This window comes from Enhydra lutris, unplaced genomic scaffold, assembly GCF_002288905.1.
Source record: "Enhydra lutris kenyoni isolate GAN:26980312 unplaced genomic scaffold, ASM228890v2 scaffoldscaffold9, whole genome shotgun sequence".
Classification (NCBI taxonomy): domain Eukaryota; kingdom Metazoa; phylum Chordata; class Mammalia; order Carnivora; family Mustelidae; genus Enhydra; species Enhydra lutris.
In genome coordinates, this window is record NW_019154093.1 from 11,076,062 (window position 1) to 11,094,584 (window position 18,523).

General features: G+C 43.0%; 1 protein-coding gene across 4 annotated transcripts; it reads left to right on the forward strand.

Moving 5' to 3' along the window:
* The first annotated feature begins 1,854 nt into the window (after positions 1-1,854).
* Positions 1,855-17,871, forward strand: LOC111143250 (ZFP69 zinc finger protein). 4 transcript variants are annotated; one of them, XM_022496863.1, is made up of 6 exons: positions 1,855-2,412; positions 3,034-3,662; positions 4,973-5,058; positions 10,655-10,781; positions 11,306-11,419; positions 16,281-17,871. In XM_022496863.1, the coding sequence occupies exons 2-6, from the start codon at positions 3,536-3,538 to the stop codon at positions 17,408-17,410; spliced, it is 1,584 nt and encodes a 527-aa protein (XP_022352571.1). In that variant the 5' UTR covers positions 1,855-2,412; positions 3,034-3,535; the 3' UTR covers positions 17,411-17,871. The 4 variants fall into 4 exon arrangements, with proteins under 4 accessions (XP_022352571.1, XP_022352573.1, XP_022352572.1 ...); XM_022496865.1 differs by having other exon boundaries at positions 11,306-11,404; XM_022496864.1 differs by having other exon boundaries at positions 11,309-11,419.
* The last annotated feature ends 652 nt before the right edge of the window (positions 17,872-18,523 follow it).

An 18,523-nucleotide genomic window follows, 5' to 3' on the forward strand; every position in this document is an offset into this window, starting at 1 on the left:
TCTAGCCTCCAGAACTGTGAGAAAATACATGTCTGTTGTTTAAAGCCACCCAGTCTGTGGTATTTTGTTGTGGCAGTCCTAGCAAACCAGTGCACTCCTTTAAGAACATTAAAAAATATATATTCCAGGCTTTTACTCTTTTTTTTCTGAGAGGGAGAGAGACAATGAGAGAGAGAGAGAGAGAGAGAGAGTCAAGCAGATTCCATGCCTGATGTGGGGCTTGATCTCACAACCGTGAGATCATGACCTGAGCCAAAACCATGAATCGGATGTTCAATTGAGTGAGCCACCCAGGCACCCCCAGACTTCAGTTTTTATGTTATTGTTTTCTGAGGTGGGTTAATATAAATATTCTAGCTCCACTATTATCAGAAAGACAAAGTCCTCATTATCCTATTTCCACAGGCTGCTCCCTCATAGCCCTTACCATCAGCTGGGATTATATTGATTTTTCTAGTTTTTATTGTTAAAAAGAAAACCACAGGCTCAAAATGGGGCCACTGAGGTCAAGTCATTAAACCAGGACTTAATAGCTAAGCTAATTGCAATTCCAATCACCCCCCAAAATATAGTCTTAACAAGTCATCCAGGAATTTTGTGATCTGGCACCACTGAGCTAATATGACACATGGGCCCTCTCCATCCCCCAAAGGTAAATGAGGTAATCCACCTAATTAGACCCCCAGCTCTAACCCTTAAAAGAAGGTGACCTTACCTGGAACTATCCTTTCTTTTCTTTTGCTAATAACCTCCTTGTGTTCCCCTCCCCCCCACCAAAAACCTTCTATTTCGTACACTTGTAGTGCTCCCCTCTACTTGCTAGATGGGATGCTACCCCATTCATGAATCAATAAAGCTAGTTAGATCTTCAGCTGCACTGGGTTGAATTTCTGCTCAACGTTATTATCTATTTAATTCCTCACGAATGAAGAACCAAGAGAACAGGGACCATTTTGATAACTGCTCTATGCTCAGAACCTGTGACAATACGGGACCGATGGTAGACACTCCAGATAGTTGCTGAACGAATGAATGACAGAATGACAAAGAAGGGATTTCCCCACCGGTGAAGCGGGCGGGCTACGTGGTCCCTCCGGCTGCCGGCTGACCCCGCCCACAGTGGGCGGGCTGGCGGTTGCCCCTGGGTCTGGGCTCCCCGGGCACGCTCCGTCGCTCCGGCTCCGGGTTTTCGGGCGCGCCGGCTTCCCGGGAGAGGGCGGTCTCGGGGCGGCCCCTCGGGGGCGGAGCCCGCGGCTGGGCGTGCAGAGCCGCCGGAAGACGCGCGCGCAGAGAGGGTGGCTGCGCAGCAGCTTGTGGTGGCCGGACCGGGGGCGAGAGGGGCGGCGCGGGGGCAATTGGCGCCGCGGGCGACGGCGGGGCGCGGCGGGAGGACGAAGGCGCCAGGACACCCGGGGCTGCGGCCCACGAGGCGGGGCGGCGGGTGGAGTCGGCCACCGCCGCCGGCCCGGCGTCAGAGCGACAGCCAGCGAGGTATATCCTCGCCCGCATCTGGGAGAAGCCGGGTCCGGGCAGCCCTCCCACTGCGGCCCCCGGAGCCCCGCTCCCGGGCGCGCGGCCGCGGAAGGCCTTCTGGGAGGGCGGCGGCGCGATGCGGTGCGGCGGCCGGCCTTAGGCAGGCTCCGCGGGAAACCGGGAGAAACCCTGCGTCCGGGGCGGAGGCCGAGGTCCCGCGGGCTTCCTTCGGGAGCCCGCGGGAACGTGGGGGCGTGTTTCGGAGAATCGTTGGTGAGCGGGGACATGTGGTCTAGGAGGGCTGGGGAAGAACAAAATCTGCTACCTCTGGCTCCACCGAAGAGACACTCTGTGGCGCGGAAAGCTTCGGGAGCGAGCGCTCTTGCGGCTGCGTCCCGGATCACAGCAGCGTCCAGGGCCAAGCTGCTGAGGCTTCGCGGGGCCGCAGCCTCTGTCCCGGGGAGACACGGCCGGGAGCAGTGAGGAGGGCCAGCTTCCAAATGATGCTTGGAAAGTTTCCCCACTTGGTAACTAGACGTTTACTTTTATGTATTCGGGGCAGGATATTTCCACGTGCTCCAGCCTGCGGGATGCAGCTACTTTCTGTGCATCGAGCAGGCGCAGCTTGGGGCCGGGTAGGGGGGGGCCCGTAAGCTACGTACCCTTCCTCACAAACTTCAAAAAGTTGGGCCGGCTCCCTTTGCTCGGAACTCGGACTGTACGTGGGGAGCCAAATGTGCTGGACCAGGTCGCTGCGGAGGCACCTGCTCGAACCCCAGGGCGTTGGTTGGGGTGATAGATTTGAGTTGTTTCCAGATTTTCCTGTTACAAACAGTTCTGCAGTAGTCCTCATGATACTCAGCATACTGTACTTCCTCCGTCTGAACACATCCTCCTCCCCCATTTTAACATCTCTGAAACCAGGAGGCATCTTACCAGGTTAGAAGGACTTGCCAGCTGCTGGCCATCTGCGTGGGTGGGGATATGTCTGGCGCTTTTTGGGCATGTGAACATGCAGCTATGTGATTATTCCAGCCTTATGACACTTGAACTTTATTTTTTTTTAAGATTTTATTTATTTATTTGACAGAGATCACAAGTAGACAGAGAGGCAGCTGGAGAGAGAGAGGGCGGTGGGGGGGGACAGGCTCCCTGCTGAGCAGAGAGCCCGATGCGGGACGCGATCCCAGGACCCTGAGATCATGACCTGAGCCGAAGGCAGCGGTTAACCCACTGAGCCGCCCAGGTGCCCTGACACTTGAACTTTAAATTGAAGTCTCTAGTTGTTTTTAAAAAGTAGTTTGAAAAGATAATGCTGTGATGCAGCATTAAAACAAAAGGTTTATAGTAATATTTATTAGGGGTTTTCTGCTTGCCTGACATTGTTTCAATTCGTATTACAGCGCTATAAAGTAGAATTGTTATACCCATTTTATAGATGAAGAAACTGAAGCTCAGAGAGTTGAAGTGCCTTAGAGCCTTTAAGTCCATGTGTCAGGATGCTAGCCCACGCTGTCTGATTTCAAAGCTTGCTCTCTTAACTCCAAAACCTGTATCCAGGCAGAAGATGCATGCAACTCACAAAGAGGGACGTCAAGGCAGCGTCTACGCTTGTATGTGCATATGGAACTGGGAGACAGCCGCATCCAAGAGCATTGATCATACTTATTCCCACATTGATGCCAAATCTTTGTTTTTGGATCTTTTGCAGTTTGAAATATATTTTTGCATGTTCTGGAGTTCTGACTGTGTGTTGGGTGCTTCTGGATTCCTCTTCTGCCTTTTGCTCCTCTAGAAGAATATAGAGGCATGCACTCAAACCTACTCAAATGGCTGCCTCCCAGGGTGGCTGTACTTAATCTAAGAGAGAAGTCAGTTTTTCAGAGTTAAAGTCACCTGAGCCTCTAGGAGCCCCCAACCTCTGGTGCCACAGGGACACGCCAAAGTTCCGAGGGCAGGAGATTGTGCTCAGAGGAGACGACACACCTGTGAAGCCTTTCAATAGAGGTTCTGGCGGTTTTTCTCACCAGAAGTGGACAAGCTCTGTTGGGTGGGCACCATCATGCTACAGCAGCTCCTGATCACCCTGCCCACGGAGGCCAGCACCTGGGTGAAGCTGCGCCATCCAAAGAAGACCAAGGAGGGGGCGCCCTTGTGGGAGGACGTGACTAAGATGTTTGAAGGAGAAGGTGAGAATAGGCTGATGGAGGGGAATGGGGAAAGAAGAATTCACATTTTGTGTGTGAAAAGATAGGTACACACTTCGCTGAGGTGGTTTCTTGGGGAGAAAATTGGGGGAAAGCAGGTCTTTGGGGTTCATGCTTGTGACTTTTGGGAAGGGGATCGCTATGAGAGGAAATGTGGGGCTCTCAGCATGGGCTCCTTGTTTCCATGTGCTCCATGCTGCTCCCGTCTCCAGTCCTCAGATCCAGCACACAACAGTGGCTCCCAAGTATATAGGATTCCCAGACAGTGGGGTCAAAGGTTTCCACTCCCTAAAGCCCTCCCAAAGTCTTCCTTCATAAGTTCTGGTCATTCTGGCCCAAAGCCAATGTTTTTCAAAAGGAGCATTTCTTTTCTTCTGAGAGGAAGGAATGACATGCTTGATGACTCTCAATTTATAGGAGGTCAGTGGGAAACAAGTCCAAGGTTACACATTATCTGGTGGTCTGGTCAGGACAGATACATGGACACAGGAATTTTTGTGTCTCACGTGGTCTCTTAGTTCATGCCTTTAACACTTCAAGTCCAGCTGATACCGATTCTCGCTGCAGGAGGCAGGGACCTTGCTAAGGATCTTGACCGATGGCAAAATGAATAATGATCTCCAGTGCTTATTATTAATTGATGGAGATAGACACATAACCAGGTCAAAATAATAGAAAGTAGCCTAAGAAAGTGCTATGGTAAACTTCTTTTGGAAGACAAGAGACGGGAAATATTCTTTTGATTGTATTTATTGGAGAAATTTTCACAAAGCAGATAGCATTGACTTGGGCCTTGAAAGATGTCTAAATTTCTTGTGGACAATTTGGGGAGGGGTACAGAAATGACTGCCTTAAAGAGTGGTTCAGAGAGTGGGTACTATCCTAGTCTGACTGAGGGCCAAGAATGTGGTCAGCGTATGTGTAGGATGGATGAAGGATGGTGGATAGCAGAAACTAACGCTGGGAAAGGATGCTTCTGGTGAGTCATAGAGCACCTTGAAGGTGATGGGAAGTGTTTGGATTTTTCTTTCTTGTCAGAAACCTTTGAACAGAGGAGTGGCCTGATAGATCTGTGCTTTTGGACCAGCGTTGACCATTGGGACATGTTAATGCCCAAAACAACACACTGTGGACCCTCCTCATTAAGGAGGCTCCGACTGCTCTGAGTTGCCCTAAGTGTCCCTCTTTGTGAATGTTTTGAGAGAAAAGCCAGGTTCAGCAGATCTGGAGGCAGTTTTTCTATTTGGGAGCTATGGGGAGATGCACGCCTCATAGCTCTTTCCCTTCTTTAGCGCTGCTATCTCAGGATGCTGATGAGACCCAGGAAGAAAGTTTGAAGGATGAAGTCATGTCTAGGTCCCGAGCAGCAGAATCCCAGGTGGGTTGGTTTCCTTTCATTTTCTTGACATGCTGTTTGGTTTTTAGGGCTTTAACTTGCCTTTTTTTTTGAGTGTGAGAGGGTGTTGAGGCTAACAGATTCAACATAGGGAGCTCTTATACAGAAAACTGGGCTGCAATGGTGGCCATTCCCCTACTCATGGTAGCTTCCCTCCTATTTTTTTTTTTTTAAGATTTTATTCATTTATTTGACAGAGATCACAAGTAGGCACAGAGGCAGGCAGAGAGAGAGGAGGAAGCAGGCTCCCTGCTGAGCAGAGAGCCCAACATGGGGCTTGATCCCAGGACCCTGGGATTATGACCTGAGCCCAAGGCAGAGGCTTTAACCCACTGAGCCACCCAGGTGCCCCACTTCCCTCCTATTAACTCTTGTTTGTGACCAACATCTAGATTTAACGTTGTGCTGATTTCTGTAGAGAAAGCGAAATGAGTGATAGAATTCTAGCCCCTAAAAACAAACAGATATTACTTGGAGTCTAAGATGTATGTCAATTTTTTTTGAGTATTTCATAGTCAATATTTCATATTCAATATTTTTGGAGTATTTTTGGAGTATTTTGAGTATTTATTCAGAACCAAACTTTACTAAGGGAGAAGGTTCTGACATTCTTAAGTGCCAAACACATGTCACTGGTGAACTTGAGTATTAGGAACAGAGGTCAAACTTCAACCAAAGGAGAAGCAAATGGGGAAGAAGTGGTCTGGCCACACAGCACACACTTTAGACAGGATGGGCAGTTCTCACGGGCTGTCCTCACTGCCTCCTGGAAGAATAGGAGAAACAGGAGGAAAATTATAGAATGAATGAGAAAGGAAAACTGTTAAAGATCAGATGTTTTTCAATGACAGAAGAGTTTTAAGTGAAAAGAACTGGGGTTCTGAAGTTAGATGGTACAGGATTTGAACTTTTCTCTTGTATTTATTTGCTTGGTGATCAGGGGCAATTTTTTCTAGCTGTTTACAATCCCAGTTTCGTCAGCTGATTCAGATGCTGATTCCTTCTAGGATTGAAATGCATTTCAGAGTTATTTACAGCAATAAGGAAGAAGTTACAATAATCTAATTGTTTAAAGAGTATCTTTACATTGCACAGTCTGAAATTCCTTGCCTCTTGACATTTATCAAAAAACTGATGGGATTCTTAGTGCTAGGAAAAAATAAAATTTTTTAAAAATTGAGCTACAATTTAAGTATAGGAAAATATAGTTAAGAAAGTGTATAGTTCTATTTGGGCATATGTATATACCCTGTAACCAAAATATAGACCATTTCCATCATCTCAGGAAGTTCCCTCTTGCCCCTTTCCAATCAAAACTTTGCTTCATTCTGAGTAGAGAGTACATGGGATCTCTGTGTTATTTTTTTTTCACCCAGAATAATATTCTTTTTATTAAGTTCAATTAGCCAACATATAGTACATCATTAGTTTTTGATGTAGTGTTCACTGATTGATTAGTTGTGTATAACACCCATTGCTCATCAGATCACGTGCCCTTCTCAATGCCCATCACCTTACACCATCCCCACCCCACCCTCCCTTCTGCAACCCTCAGTTTGTTTCCCAGAGTCCAGAGTCTTTCATGGTTTGTCTCCCTCTCTGATTTCTTCCCATTCAGTTTTCTCTCCCTTCCCCTATTGTCTTCAGTGCTATTCCTTATGTTCCACATATGAGTTAAACCGTATGATAACTGTCTTTCTCGGCTTGACTCATTCACTTAGCATAATACCCTCCAGTTCCATCCATGTTGATACAAATGGTAGGTATTCATCCTTTCTAATGACAGAGTAATATTCTAGTGTATATATGGACCACATCTTCTCTATCCATTCATCTGTTGAAGGGCATCTCAGCTCCTTCCACAGTTTGACTATTGTGGACATTGCTGCTATGAACATTGGCGTTCTTGTTCCCCTTCTTTTCACTATGTGTGTCTGTGTTATTTCTTACAACTCTATGGGAATCTATATCTCAAAATAAAAAGTTTAAAAAAGAATTTATATTCTGCGGTTGATAGTTATAGTGTTCTATAAATGTCTGTTAGTTTAAGTTGGCTGATAGGTTGTTCCAATCTGAATCCTTGATACATTTCTGCCCACTTGTATCAGTTACTGAGAAAGGAGTATTAAAATTATATTGTGGTTTCGTCTCTATCTCCCTTTAGTTCTGTCAGCTCTGTTTTGGGTTCTGTTATCAGATGAGTTAATGCCTAGGATGGTTGCCTTCTTTTTTTTTTTTTTTTTTTTAAGAATTTATTTATTTATTTGGCAGAGAAAGATCACAAGTAGGCAGAGAGGCAGGGAGGGTTGGGGGAAGCCGGCTCCCCGCTGAGCAGAGAGCCTGATGCGGGGCTTGATCCCAGGACCCTGAGATCATGACCTGAGCCGAAGGCAGAGTCTTAACCCACTGAGCCACCCAGGTGCCCCAATGGTTGCCTTCTTGATGAACTGACAGTTTATAAGCTGTGTCTTCTGTATGGCTCATAATATTCCTTCTCCTCAGTCTGCTTTGTCTAATTTAACTATAGTTCCTCCAGTGTTCCTTTAGTTACTGCTTGTAGGGCATAGCTTTTTCAATTCTTTTGCTTTTAACCTTATCTGCGTCTTTATATTTAGAGCGCGACCTTCCACATAGCCATGTCTTGCTTGTTTCATGCATTTACAGTCACCATAATCCTTGATATGTTTGGATTTAAGTGTATATTCTTGGTCTTCGTTTGCTGTTCACCCGTCTTTGTTTCTTTGATCCTCTTCTGCGTCCTCTTGGATTGCATAGTTTTTTAGTATTCCACTTTATGTCCCCTGAATGCTTTTTAGCTATACTTGTTTGATTTGCGTTTAGTGGTTGTCCTGGCCATCGCAATACACATTATTAACATATCACAGTTGAATTACTATTATACTATTTCACATACGGTATGAAAACCTCATATTTCCATTTACTCGTTCCCATTCTTTGTATATTGTTATACATTTCACTTTACAGGTTATAAACTCCACAGTACATTGTTCTTATTTTTAAAAAAGATTGATTTGTTTATGTTAGAGATCGCACGTGTGCATGCAAGCAGAGGGGAGGGCAGAGGGAGAGAGAGAATCCGGTAGGCTCCCCACTGAGAGCACACTCCCCTCTTATTTTTATTTTTATTTATTTATTTATTTATTTATTTAAAAGATTTTATTTATTTATTTGTCAGAGTGAGCACAGGCAGACAGAGTGGCAGGCAGAGGCAGATGGAGAAGCAGGCTCCCGCTGAGCAAGGAGCCCGATGTGGGACTCGATCCCAGGACGCCGGATCATGACCTGAGCCGAAGGCAGCAGCTTAACCAACTGAGCCACCCAGGCTCCCCTTATTTTTATTTTTCATAGTAAATTGTTCTTAAGATATTAAGAAAAGGAGGGGTGCCTGGGTAGCTCAGTCAGTTAAGCGTCTGCCCGCAGTGCAGGTCATGGACCCAGGATCCTGGGATTGAGCCTCATGTTGCGCTCCTTGCTCTGCAGGGAGCCTGCTTCTCCCTTTCTCTCTGCCCTTCCTCCCCATTCATGCTCACATGCACTCACTCTCTCTCTCTCAAATAAATAAAATCTTTAAAGGAAAAAGAAATTAAGAAAAGGTTGTCTTTTTCTGTTGTCTTCCTCCTTGAGAATATATTGCTGGATATAGAACTCTAGGGTGCCTTTTTTATTTTCTTTTCAGCACTTAAAAGTGTTCCACGATCCTTTAGCTTGTACTGTTTTGAATAAAAAGTCAGCTGTTACTATTCTCTCCCTTTAGGTGACATGCCTTTCTATTTGTTTATACCAACTTCTCTTGTTTTTCTGTTCCTCCTTTCTTGCCTTCTTCTGATCTTCCCTTTTGTCTTTGCCTTTCAGCAGTTTTACTGCGATGTGCCCAGGGATGATTTTCTTTGCATTTATTCTTTTGAGGGTTTGCTGAGCTTCTTGGATCTGTGGCTAGATTTTTTTTTTCTGTCAAATTTGGAAAATTTTCAGCGTTTGTTTCTTAGTATTTTTTCTGCCCATTCTTTTATCTCCTGAGATTCTAATTACAGGTGTATTAAACTACTTGGTATTATCCTGGGTTATTTGTTGTTTTCCTCTTGCTTCAGTTTGGATAATATCTATTGACCTCTCGAGTTTCAAGTTTCATAGATCTCATCTTTGTCAGGGTTCAGTCTGCCACTAAGTCCGTTCAGTGGATTTTTCTCATTTGTAGAATTTTCATTTAATTCTTTAGCATTTCTCTCTCTTCCTCAATTTCCTGTGTTTTCACCTATTCTAACCTTTTTTTTTTTTTTTTTTTTTTTGAGTTAGAGAGCGAGCAGGGGCAGGAAGGGGCAGAGGGAAAGGGAGAGAGAGAGGCTCTCAAGCAGGCTCCACACCCAGCACAGAGCCTGACACTGGGCATGATCTCACAACCCTGAGATTATGACTTGAACTAAAATCAAGAGTCAGATGCTTAACCAACTGAGCCACCCAGGTGCCCCTCTATCCATACTTTACTGTAAATTTTTAACATATATTTTAATAATTGCTTTAAAGTTCTTGTCTGCTAATTCCAATGACTTGGTCACCTATGGGTTTACTTCTATTGATTTTTGTTTTCTTGATTATAGATCAGATTTCTTCCTCCTTCACATAACTGTAACAGGTTTTTTTTTTGTTTTGTTTTTTTTGTTTTTTTTAGTAGTTCAGATATTGGGTATTAAAGGACAGTGGGGGATGAAATATAGTTTGTTTAGTTCTGTTTATTTCCAGGAGACTAAGCCCTTTCCTCTGTCTGGCGGTTAAGGTGGGGGCCTGATTATTCATATTCCCCCTAGAGCTCTGGCTGAAATAACTTTTATTTGGTGAGTTCACTTCTGATTAACCCCAACTGCAAAAGCCTGTGCCATCACAGCTGGGGTAGGGGGGGGCACTGATCTTTTTTAGATCTTCGAGTATTTTAGCTAGGAAGGGGTTAGACTGCAGTTCCAGACGGCTTTGTTCATCTTTGCATTAAACTCCAGTGGGTACCCAGAATGTAAGCTCAGCAGGAATGCATTGGTTTCATGACAATAAGGGTTGAAAGCCTCTCTCTCCTTCCCTCCCCCCTCCGAAGCCTCTCTAATCTCATCTCCTACTCCTTCCTTCACCACCCTCCACCATTGATGCTATTCACTCTACTATTCCTGAGACAAGCCAAGGATGCTCTTGTTTTAGGTCCTTTGTACCTGCCTGGAATGCTGTCCCCTCAGATCTCCACAGAGCTCTCCCTCACTGAATTCATGTCTCTGATCAGATACCACCTTTTTCGAGAGGCCTTCCCCTACCATCCTGCATAGAAGATCGTCCTCTCCCCTCACCATGTTCTCCATCTTCCTCCCTTATCCTGCTTAATTTTTTTCGAAGGCACGTATGACCATCTGTTTTTCTAAGTATTTATTGATGATAATCTCTAGAGGATTTTCAACCACTTCCAGAGGAGGCTTCCAGTAGAACTAGTTTAGAATCTCTCAGAACTTAGAATTCTCTCAGAACTCTTTGGACCTTGATGGAGGTGGACTCTCTCTGAAAAGGAATATATTCAATATTCTAGGAACTGTTGACCTTTAAGGACATATCCGTGGACTTCACCCAGGAGGAATGGGGACAACTGCCCCTTGCTCACCGGAATCTGTACCGGGAGGTGATGCTGGAGAACTATGGGAACTTGGTCTCAGTGGGTAAGGACGGGTGAGACAGTCACCCAGAAAACCTGCCCATTACAGGAGAGTCATTATTTCTAAATTATCAAATGTTGTGGATTCCCTGGAGTTTGGCCTTGGGTTTCTTTCTTTCTTTTTTTTTTTTTTAAGATTTTATTTATTTATTTGACAGAGATCACAAGTAGGCAGAGAAGCAGGCAGAGAGAGAGAGAGAGAGGGAGCAGGCTCCCCACTGAGCAGAGAGCCTGATGTGGGGCTTGATCCCAGGACCCTGGGATCACGACCTGAGCCGAAGGCAGAGGCTTCAACCCACTGAGCCACCCAGGTGCCCCTGGCCTCGGGTTTTGTATTAGAGATGTCTCATTCCTTGGGGATACAGCTTTACTTGGTAGAGCTAGAATAGAAAGACATTCTGTGGTGCCCCTTTCCATCTTTAGAGACCCTGAATATCAGAGGACTAGAATGACATTCTGGGGATGGTTCTTAGAACCCAACATAAGCATTCATGCTTCTTCTTCTTCTTCTTCTTTTTACTTTATAAGCAGGATATCAACTTTCCAAACCTAGTGTGATATCCCAGTTGGAGAAAGGACAAGAACCATGGATGACAGAGAAAGAAGTCCCAGAAGATCCCAGTTCCGGTGAGACTCAGACAGGTAGTACATTTTAATATGTAGGCCCGAGTCCCTGAATTCTTCCCACAGCCCCTGGACAGGACATGCTCTAAACCTGACTTCACCCCGCCCTCCGTTTCCTTCACCTGACCTTGCAACAGTCTCTTCGGAGTTGGAGGGAAGGGAATCTTGTCTTCATTAAGGTTAAACTTGACTTTCCCTCTTTTCTTCAGTATCCTGACCTCTGAATTGAAAGCTCCTTTCTCTAAGCAGTAAGTTGTGCATGGTCTCTCCTCACAGGAAACACCTCTTTTCAGGACTCTCACTGCATTTGACAGATCTTTAATTTTCTCTCTTGCATTCTATTTCCACTTTTTGCTAACTTCCATTTTACAATTTCAGCTTTGATTCTCACTGTCTTTTAAACTCATGTATCTTTTGTATTTTTGTAACTACTGTATGAAAATTCTTGCAAGAGAAATTACCACAGGATACTTTCTCCCCAAATTCAGTGGTCCTTAACCATCTCCTTAAATTTTGTTTTATTATGAAATATTTTAGGTGTTCAGTAAGGGATAGAGAACATTGTAACAAACTTCTATGTAGCTTCCAACTAGATTAAGATAAAAAAGAGTTAAAGCCCTGCTGTGACCCTCCTACCTTTTCAAATAACCAGCTCTTCAGAGTTTAAATATAGTCATTTTCACATGTGTCTTCATACTTTTATTACATGTGTATATCCCAAAACAATATATAATTTTGTTTTGCATGTTCTTATTCTTTCAATAAATCGTGTATATACTTCTACTTACTTCTCTCATTCAACATGGTTGCTATCTGTGTTGCTCTAGTTCTTTTTTTCCATTGAATCAATTAACCACAATTTATTTAGCCATTTTCCTATTAATATGCATTTATATTGTTTCTGAGATTGAGGGTTACCAAGATGCATTGTCTTCCTGTGTACATAGGCAAGGATTTCTGAGATGTCTGGTGGGAGCAAAATTGTTGGGTCATGGTATATATGCACCTTCATTTTGTTGTGCTACAAAGCAGTTGCACCAATTTGTACTCCCATCAGCAAGCTTTAAGAGTTTCCAGAGCAAATTTTAAAATTATCGTAGGGGTGCCTGTGTGGCTCAGTCAGTTGAACATCCGACTCTTGATTTCAGCTCAGGTCAGGATCTCAGGGCCGTGGAATCAGGCCCCATCTCAGACTCAACACTCAGAGTGGAGTCTGCTCCAGATTCCTTCTCCCCTCTGACCCCACCCCTCAAATAAATAAAGTTGTTTTTTTTTTTTAATTTATTTATTTATTTGTCAGGGACAGAGGGAGAGAGAGCGAGCGAGCACAGGCAGACAGAGAGGCAGGCAGAGGCAGAGGGAGAAGCAGGTTCCCTGCTGAGCAAGGAGCCTGATGTGGGACTCGATCCCAGGATACTGGGATCATGACCTGAGCCAAAGGCAGCTGCTTAACCAACTGAGCCACCCAGGCGTCCCATAAGTAAAGTTTTTAAAAATTAAATAAATAAAATTATTGTGAATTTACGGGTGAGTATGGTATCTTGTTGTGTCTTTCATTTTCCTGATTACTAGTAAGAGGAGCATACTTTTCATGTTTATTGACCATCCAGAATTCTCGTATGTAAATTGTTTATGTCCTTTGCCAATTGTTCTATTATTATCTCTTTTCTGGACCATAGAAAAATGATGTAATATTTATTGTCTTAAATTTAAAAATTTGGATATTCATATTTGGAATTCATTCACCTGGAATCATTTGATATTTAGTATGAGGTGAGGATCTACTTTGACTTTCTCCACATGGATGATCAGTCCAGGAACCATTATTTAATAGTTAATGACAGTCTGTTACCTCTCAAGCTTCCTTATATACTTGGATCTGTTGTAGGCACTCTGCATTCTGTTCTGTTTTTCTATTCTAGCCCTACTCTAATGGCAAGCTAATTACTGTATTTCATTGTGAAACTGCATATTTGATAGAGGTAGTTCTCCCATTTTGTTCTTCAGAATTGTCCAGGTTATTCTTAGCCTCTTGCTTTTTCCATATAAATGAGTGCATCAGATTTCACACACTCTCTCTCTCTCTCACACACACACACGCACACACACACACACAGTATGTGCATGTGCACAAGTACTCCAGTGATATTTTGATTGGAATAGAAGTGGATTTATAGATCAACTTTGGGGGGAATTAATATTATGATACTGAGTTTTATTATTCCAGAAACATGGTATATTGCCCCATTTATTGGTATTTCCTAACGTTTTTAAAAATAAAGTTTCAGTATTTTCCCTATGAAGGTTTTCCTTCAAATTACACCTTTTAGGTTCATCTTGAAGACCTTATATTTTGCTATCATAGATAATGTATATATTATATTTTAAAAATATATTTATTTATTTTAAATATTTTATTTGCTTATTTGATAGAGACGTAGAGAGAGCACAAGTAGGTGGAGTGGCAAGCAGTGGGAGAGGTAGAAGCAGGCTCTCTGCTGAGCAGGGAATCTGATGTGGGCTCGATCCCAGAACCCTGGGATCATGACCTGAGCCGAAGGCAGATGCTTGAATGACTGAGCCACCAAGGTGCCCTGATAGTATATTTTTAAATTATGTTTTCTGTTTGTTGTTGGTGTGTAATAGCATATTTGATTTTATATATTGATCTTATAGCCAGCCACCTTGTTTTCCTCCATTATTAATTCTAATAATTTGTTTATATATTCTCTTGGGTTTTCTCTTTTTCAACTTCTCTCTTTCCCTGTCCTCTTCTCTTCTGCCTCCCATATTCAGGACTAGAATAAGAAGCCTACAGAACATAGACTCTATTATTGCCTTTAGTCATTAAGAATTTGGAAGTACTGGGGCGCCTGGGTGGCTCAGTTGGTTAAGCGACTGCCTTTGGCTCAGGTCATGATCCTGGAGTCCCGGGACTGAATCCCGCTTTGGGCTCCCAGCTCCACGGTGAATGTGCTTCTCCCTTTGACCTTCTCCCCTCTTTGGCTCTCTCACTCTCTCTCTCTCTCAAATAAATAAATAAAATCTTTAAAAAAAAAGAATTTGGAAGTACTAATGATCCTTTTGTGTTGAACAAAAAAATCTTATAAGAAGTTATACCTTTCAGGATACAGCTCTGTCAATTGAAACATTGGTAATATAAACAAATTATCAGGTAAAAAAGCTAGTCAGGGGGCACCTGGGTGACTCAGCGGGTTAAAGCCTCTGCCTTCAGCTCGGGTCATGATCCCAGGGTCCTGGGATCGAGCCCCGCGTCGGGCTCTCTGCTCTGCGGGGAGCCTGCTTTCTCCTCTCTCTCTCTGCCTGCCTCTCTGCCTACTTGTGATCTCTATCTGTCAAGTAAATAAATAAAATCTTAAAAAAAAAAAAAAAAAGCTAGTCAGAATTTTAAAGGTTAAAAGATATTTTCAGGGGCACCTGGGTGGTTCAGTTAAGTGTTTGACTCTTGATTTTGGCTTAGGTCATGATCTCAGGGTTGTGAGATTGAGCCCCGCCAGGCATGGAGTAGAGCCTTTTTAAGATTCTGTCTCTCGGGGTGCCTGGGTGGCTCAGTTGGTTAGGCAACTGCCTTCAGCTCAGGTCATGATCCTGGAGTCCTGGGATCGAGTCCCGCATCGGGCTCCAGTTCTACTGGGAGTCTGCTTCTCCCTCTGACCTTCTCCTCGCTCATGCTCTCTCTCACTGTCTCTCTCTCTCAAATAAATAAATAAAAATAAAATAGTAAAAAAAAAAAAAGATTGTGTCTCTCCCTCCCCCTCTGTTACTCCCCTCCCCCACCAAAAAAGATAAAAGATGTTTTCATAGAACATAGCAGTAATAGCAACATAGTTGGGGTTTCTTACAAATCTCCTTTCTAGGGACAGACTAATAACCACAGAAAGTAGAACAATGTAAATATTAATACAATTCACTAAAAGCTTAATGTTTTTTTTTTTTTTAAGATTTTTTTTTTTTTAAAGATTTTATTTATTTATTTGTCAGAGAAAGAGAGGGAGAGAGAGCGAGCACAGGCAGACAGAATAGCAGGCAGAGGCAGAGGGAGAAGCAGGCTCCCTGACGAGCAAGGAGCCCGATGTGGGACTCGATCCCAGGACGCTGGGATCATGACCTGAGCCGAAGGCAGCTGCTTAACCAACTGAGCCACCCAGGCGTCCCTAAAAGCTTAATGTTTTTATGAAAGTTCTTGGTTCAGACCTTATTTTTTGAACGAGCTTCTCCTGCTGCTGCTCATGTGGGGAGATGGTTTTCTAACAGTAGTTGTCAATGAAAAAGATATTCATAAGCCATCACTCTGAAATATCATAATTTAATATTAGAAAGAATAGGTCTAATGTGCTCAAATTTTACTCTGTATATTAAATCACACATTTTTCTTATTTACTGTTTCTTAACTTCCCATTACCTTCCATGGTTGCATCACCATATTCAATTATGCAGTTGACCCTTGAACAACACTGGTTTATACTACGTGGGTCCACTTATATGTGGATTTTTCACAGCACTATAAATGTATTTTTTCTTCCTTATAATTTAACATTTTCTCCTTATTGTAAGACTGTAGTGTATGATACATATAACATAAAAAAATTTATTAATTGACTTATCAGTAAGGCTTCTAGGCAACAGGAGGCTACTAGTTGTTAAGTTCTGGGGGGGAGTCAAGAGTTCTACTTGGATTTTTTTTTACTGCCTTGGGGTTGGTATCCCAACCCCCGTGTTGTTTAAGGGTCAACTGTAATCAGAACCTCATACGTAATATGTGTAGTTATCCTAATTTCTATTTCCTACTCATTGCAATAATTGATTTTTCAAAGCATAATGAATAGGAGTTACTTGCATTTCTTTCCCTTTCTTTCAGACTTGAGGACTAAAACAGAAACTGATGCATCAACTGCAAAGAACATTTTACAGGAACAGTTTTATCATGGCATTATGATGGAAGGGTTCCTGAGAGATGATGGCATTTATTCCACACTGAGAAAAGTCTCTAAATATGATAGTGACTTAGAAAGGCACCAGGAAGCCCATGGGAGAGATGTAAGACAAGCCATCCTGACCCACAAGAAGAGTGGCCAAGAAACTAACAAATTTGGGGAAAATATTGTTAGTTCAAACGTTATTATAGAGCAGAGGCACCGTAAATGTGATACACCTAGAAAGAGGAACAAATACAAGTTAGACCTGATCAATCATCCAAGTTACATAAGAACAAAAACCTATGAATGTAACATATGTGAAAAAAACTTCAAACAACCCATTCATCTCACTGAACACATGAGAATTCATACTGGTGAAAAGCCTTTCAGGTGTAAGGAGTGTGGAAGGGCCTTCAGTCAAAGTGCATCCCTGACTACGCACCAGAGGATCCATACTGGCGAGAAACCCTTTGAATGTGAAGAATGTGGCAAAGCCTTCCGACATCGCTCATCTCTTAATCAGCATCACAGAACTCACACTGGAGAGAAACCCTACGTGTGTGATAAATGTCAGAAAGCTTTCAGCCAGAACATCAGCTTGATCCAGCATCTGAGAACTCATTCTGGAGAGAAACCTTTTACGTGCAATGAGTGTGGGAAAACCTTCCGGCAGGTCAGGCACCTTAGTGAACACATAAGAATTCACACTGGGGAGAAGCCCTACGCGTGCACCGCGTGTTGTAAAACCTTTAGTCATAGAGCGTATCTAACACATCACCAGAGAATCCATACTGGGGAGAGACCCTATAAATGCAAGGAATGTGGAAAAGCCTTTAGGCAGAGGATACACCTTAGCAACCATAAAACTGTTCATACAGGAGTGAAAGCATATGAATGCAGCCGCTGTGGAAAAGCCTACCGGCATGATTCCTCCTTTAAGAAACATCAGAGACACCACACTGGAGAAAAACCTTATGAATGTAATGAGTGTGGAAAAGCCTTCAGCTACAACTCATCACTTAGCCGACACCATGAGATACACAGGAGGAATGCCTTTCGAAATAACGTGTGAGAGTCGATTACTCAACATGAGAACAAAAGCCAGCTCTAAATCAATGATTCTGTGTTTTTAAATTCCAGGATTCTGAATTTGAGTAATTGGTATCATGATGCCAGCTTTTAATTTTGCCCATTATGTAAATAAACAGTACACCAATAACTACTATCTACTAACACCTCCAGACAAAATACTTAATCAAGAATAAAGGATGGTCCTTCAAATTAAATTCAGCATTATGGAGAGTGCACACTTAATTGTTATCTTTCTGATTTCATGGTGGATCAGTTGTTCTCCATGGCCATTCACTGATTTATAGACTAACAATTGGGATGAACTGTTGAAAATGTCACCACCCCTATTTTTTAAGTAAACTTTTATTTTTTCAATGGGGAAACTTAAAAATGGGGTAAGGCTCAAAAGGCATAGACAGTCATATAAGGGAAGTCCTTTTCCTACATCCCCAAATTTTTTATAGAGGCAACAATTTTTTATAACTAATTTTTTTTGTGCACCCTTCCAGAGATTTTTGTATTTGTATCCAAGAGAATACAAATGAAGAGTTTTTCTTTTTAAGCATAACACATCTGCACTTTACTTTTATCATTTAACCATTTATCACGAAAGTCATTCCATATTAGTGGATAAAGTGCCTACTAGTTCCTTTTTACAACTGCATAGTATTCTGTGGTTTGGATGTACTTTAATTTATTTAGCCAGTTCACTATGGATGGACTTTTGGATTTCCATTCTTTAGTTGCAATGAATAGTCTTAAACATTTTTTAAATTTCTCAGACACATAAGTAGACATGTAGGGTAAATTTTGAGAACTGGAATCTCTTACTAGAGGGCATGTGCATTTTTATGATGGATATTGCCAAACTGGCCTTTATAGAGAGGTTGGACTGATCTGTTTTCCTACCAGCAAGATAGAGAACTGTAGGACCCACTTGATGCTGAAGCATGTGCTGGACCAACTGCCCTTTTAATCATCAAAGAAGTATCCGTTTGTCTCAGTAACTTAGCCCAGAAGTACCAGCTGAGCTGCAGCCCCAGGAAGAGTGGTGCTTGCCGTCCTGGAGCCAGAGAAGAATCTGCATTTTCCTGAAGCTAAGCCCACCAAAATC

Excerpts from the sequence above, each read along its gene's own strand:
- LOC111143250 (XM_022496863.1), top strand. The coding sequence starts at position 3,536 with ATGCTACAGCAGCTCCTGATCACCCTGCCCACGGAGGCCAGCACCTGG. Across the intron at positions 3,663-4,972 it reads TAAGATGTTTGAAGGAGAAG|CGCTGCTATCTCAGGATGCT; the intron begins GTGAGAATAGGC and ends TCCCTTCTTTAG. Across the intron at positions 11,420-16,280 it reads TTCCGGTGAGACTCAGACAG|ACTTGAGGACTAAAACAGAA; the intron begins GTAGTACATTTT and ends CCTTTCTTTCAG.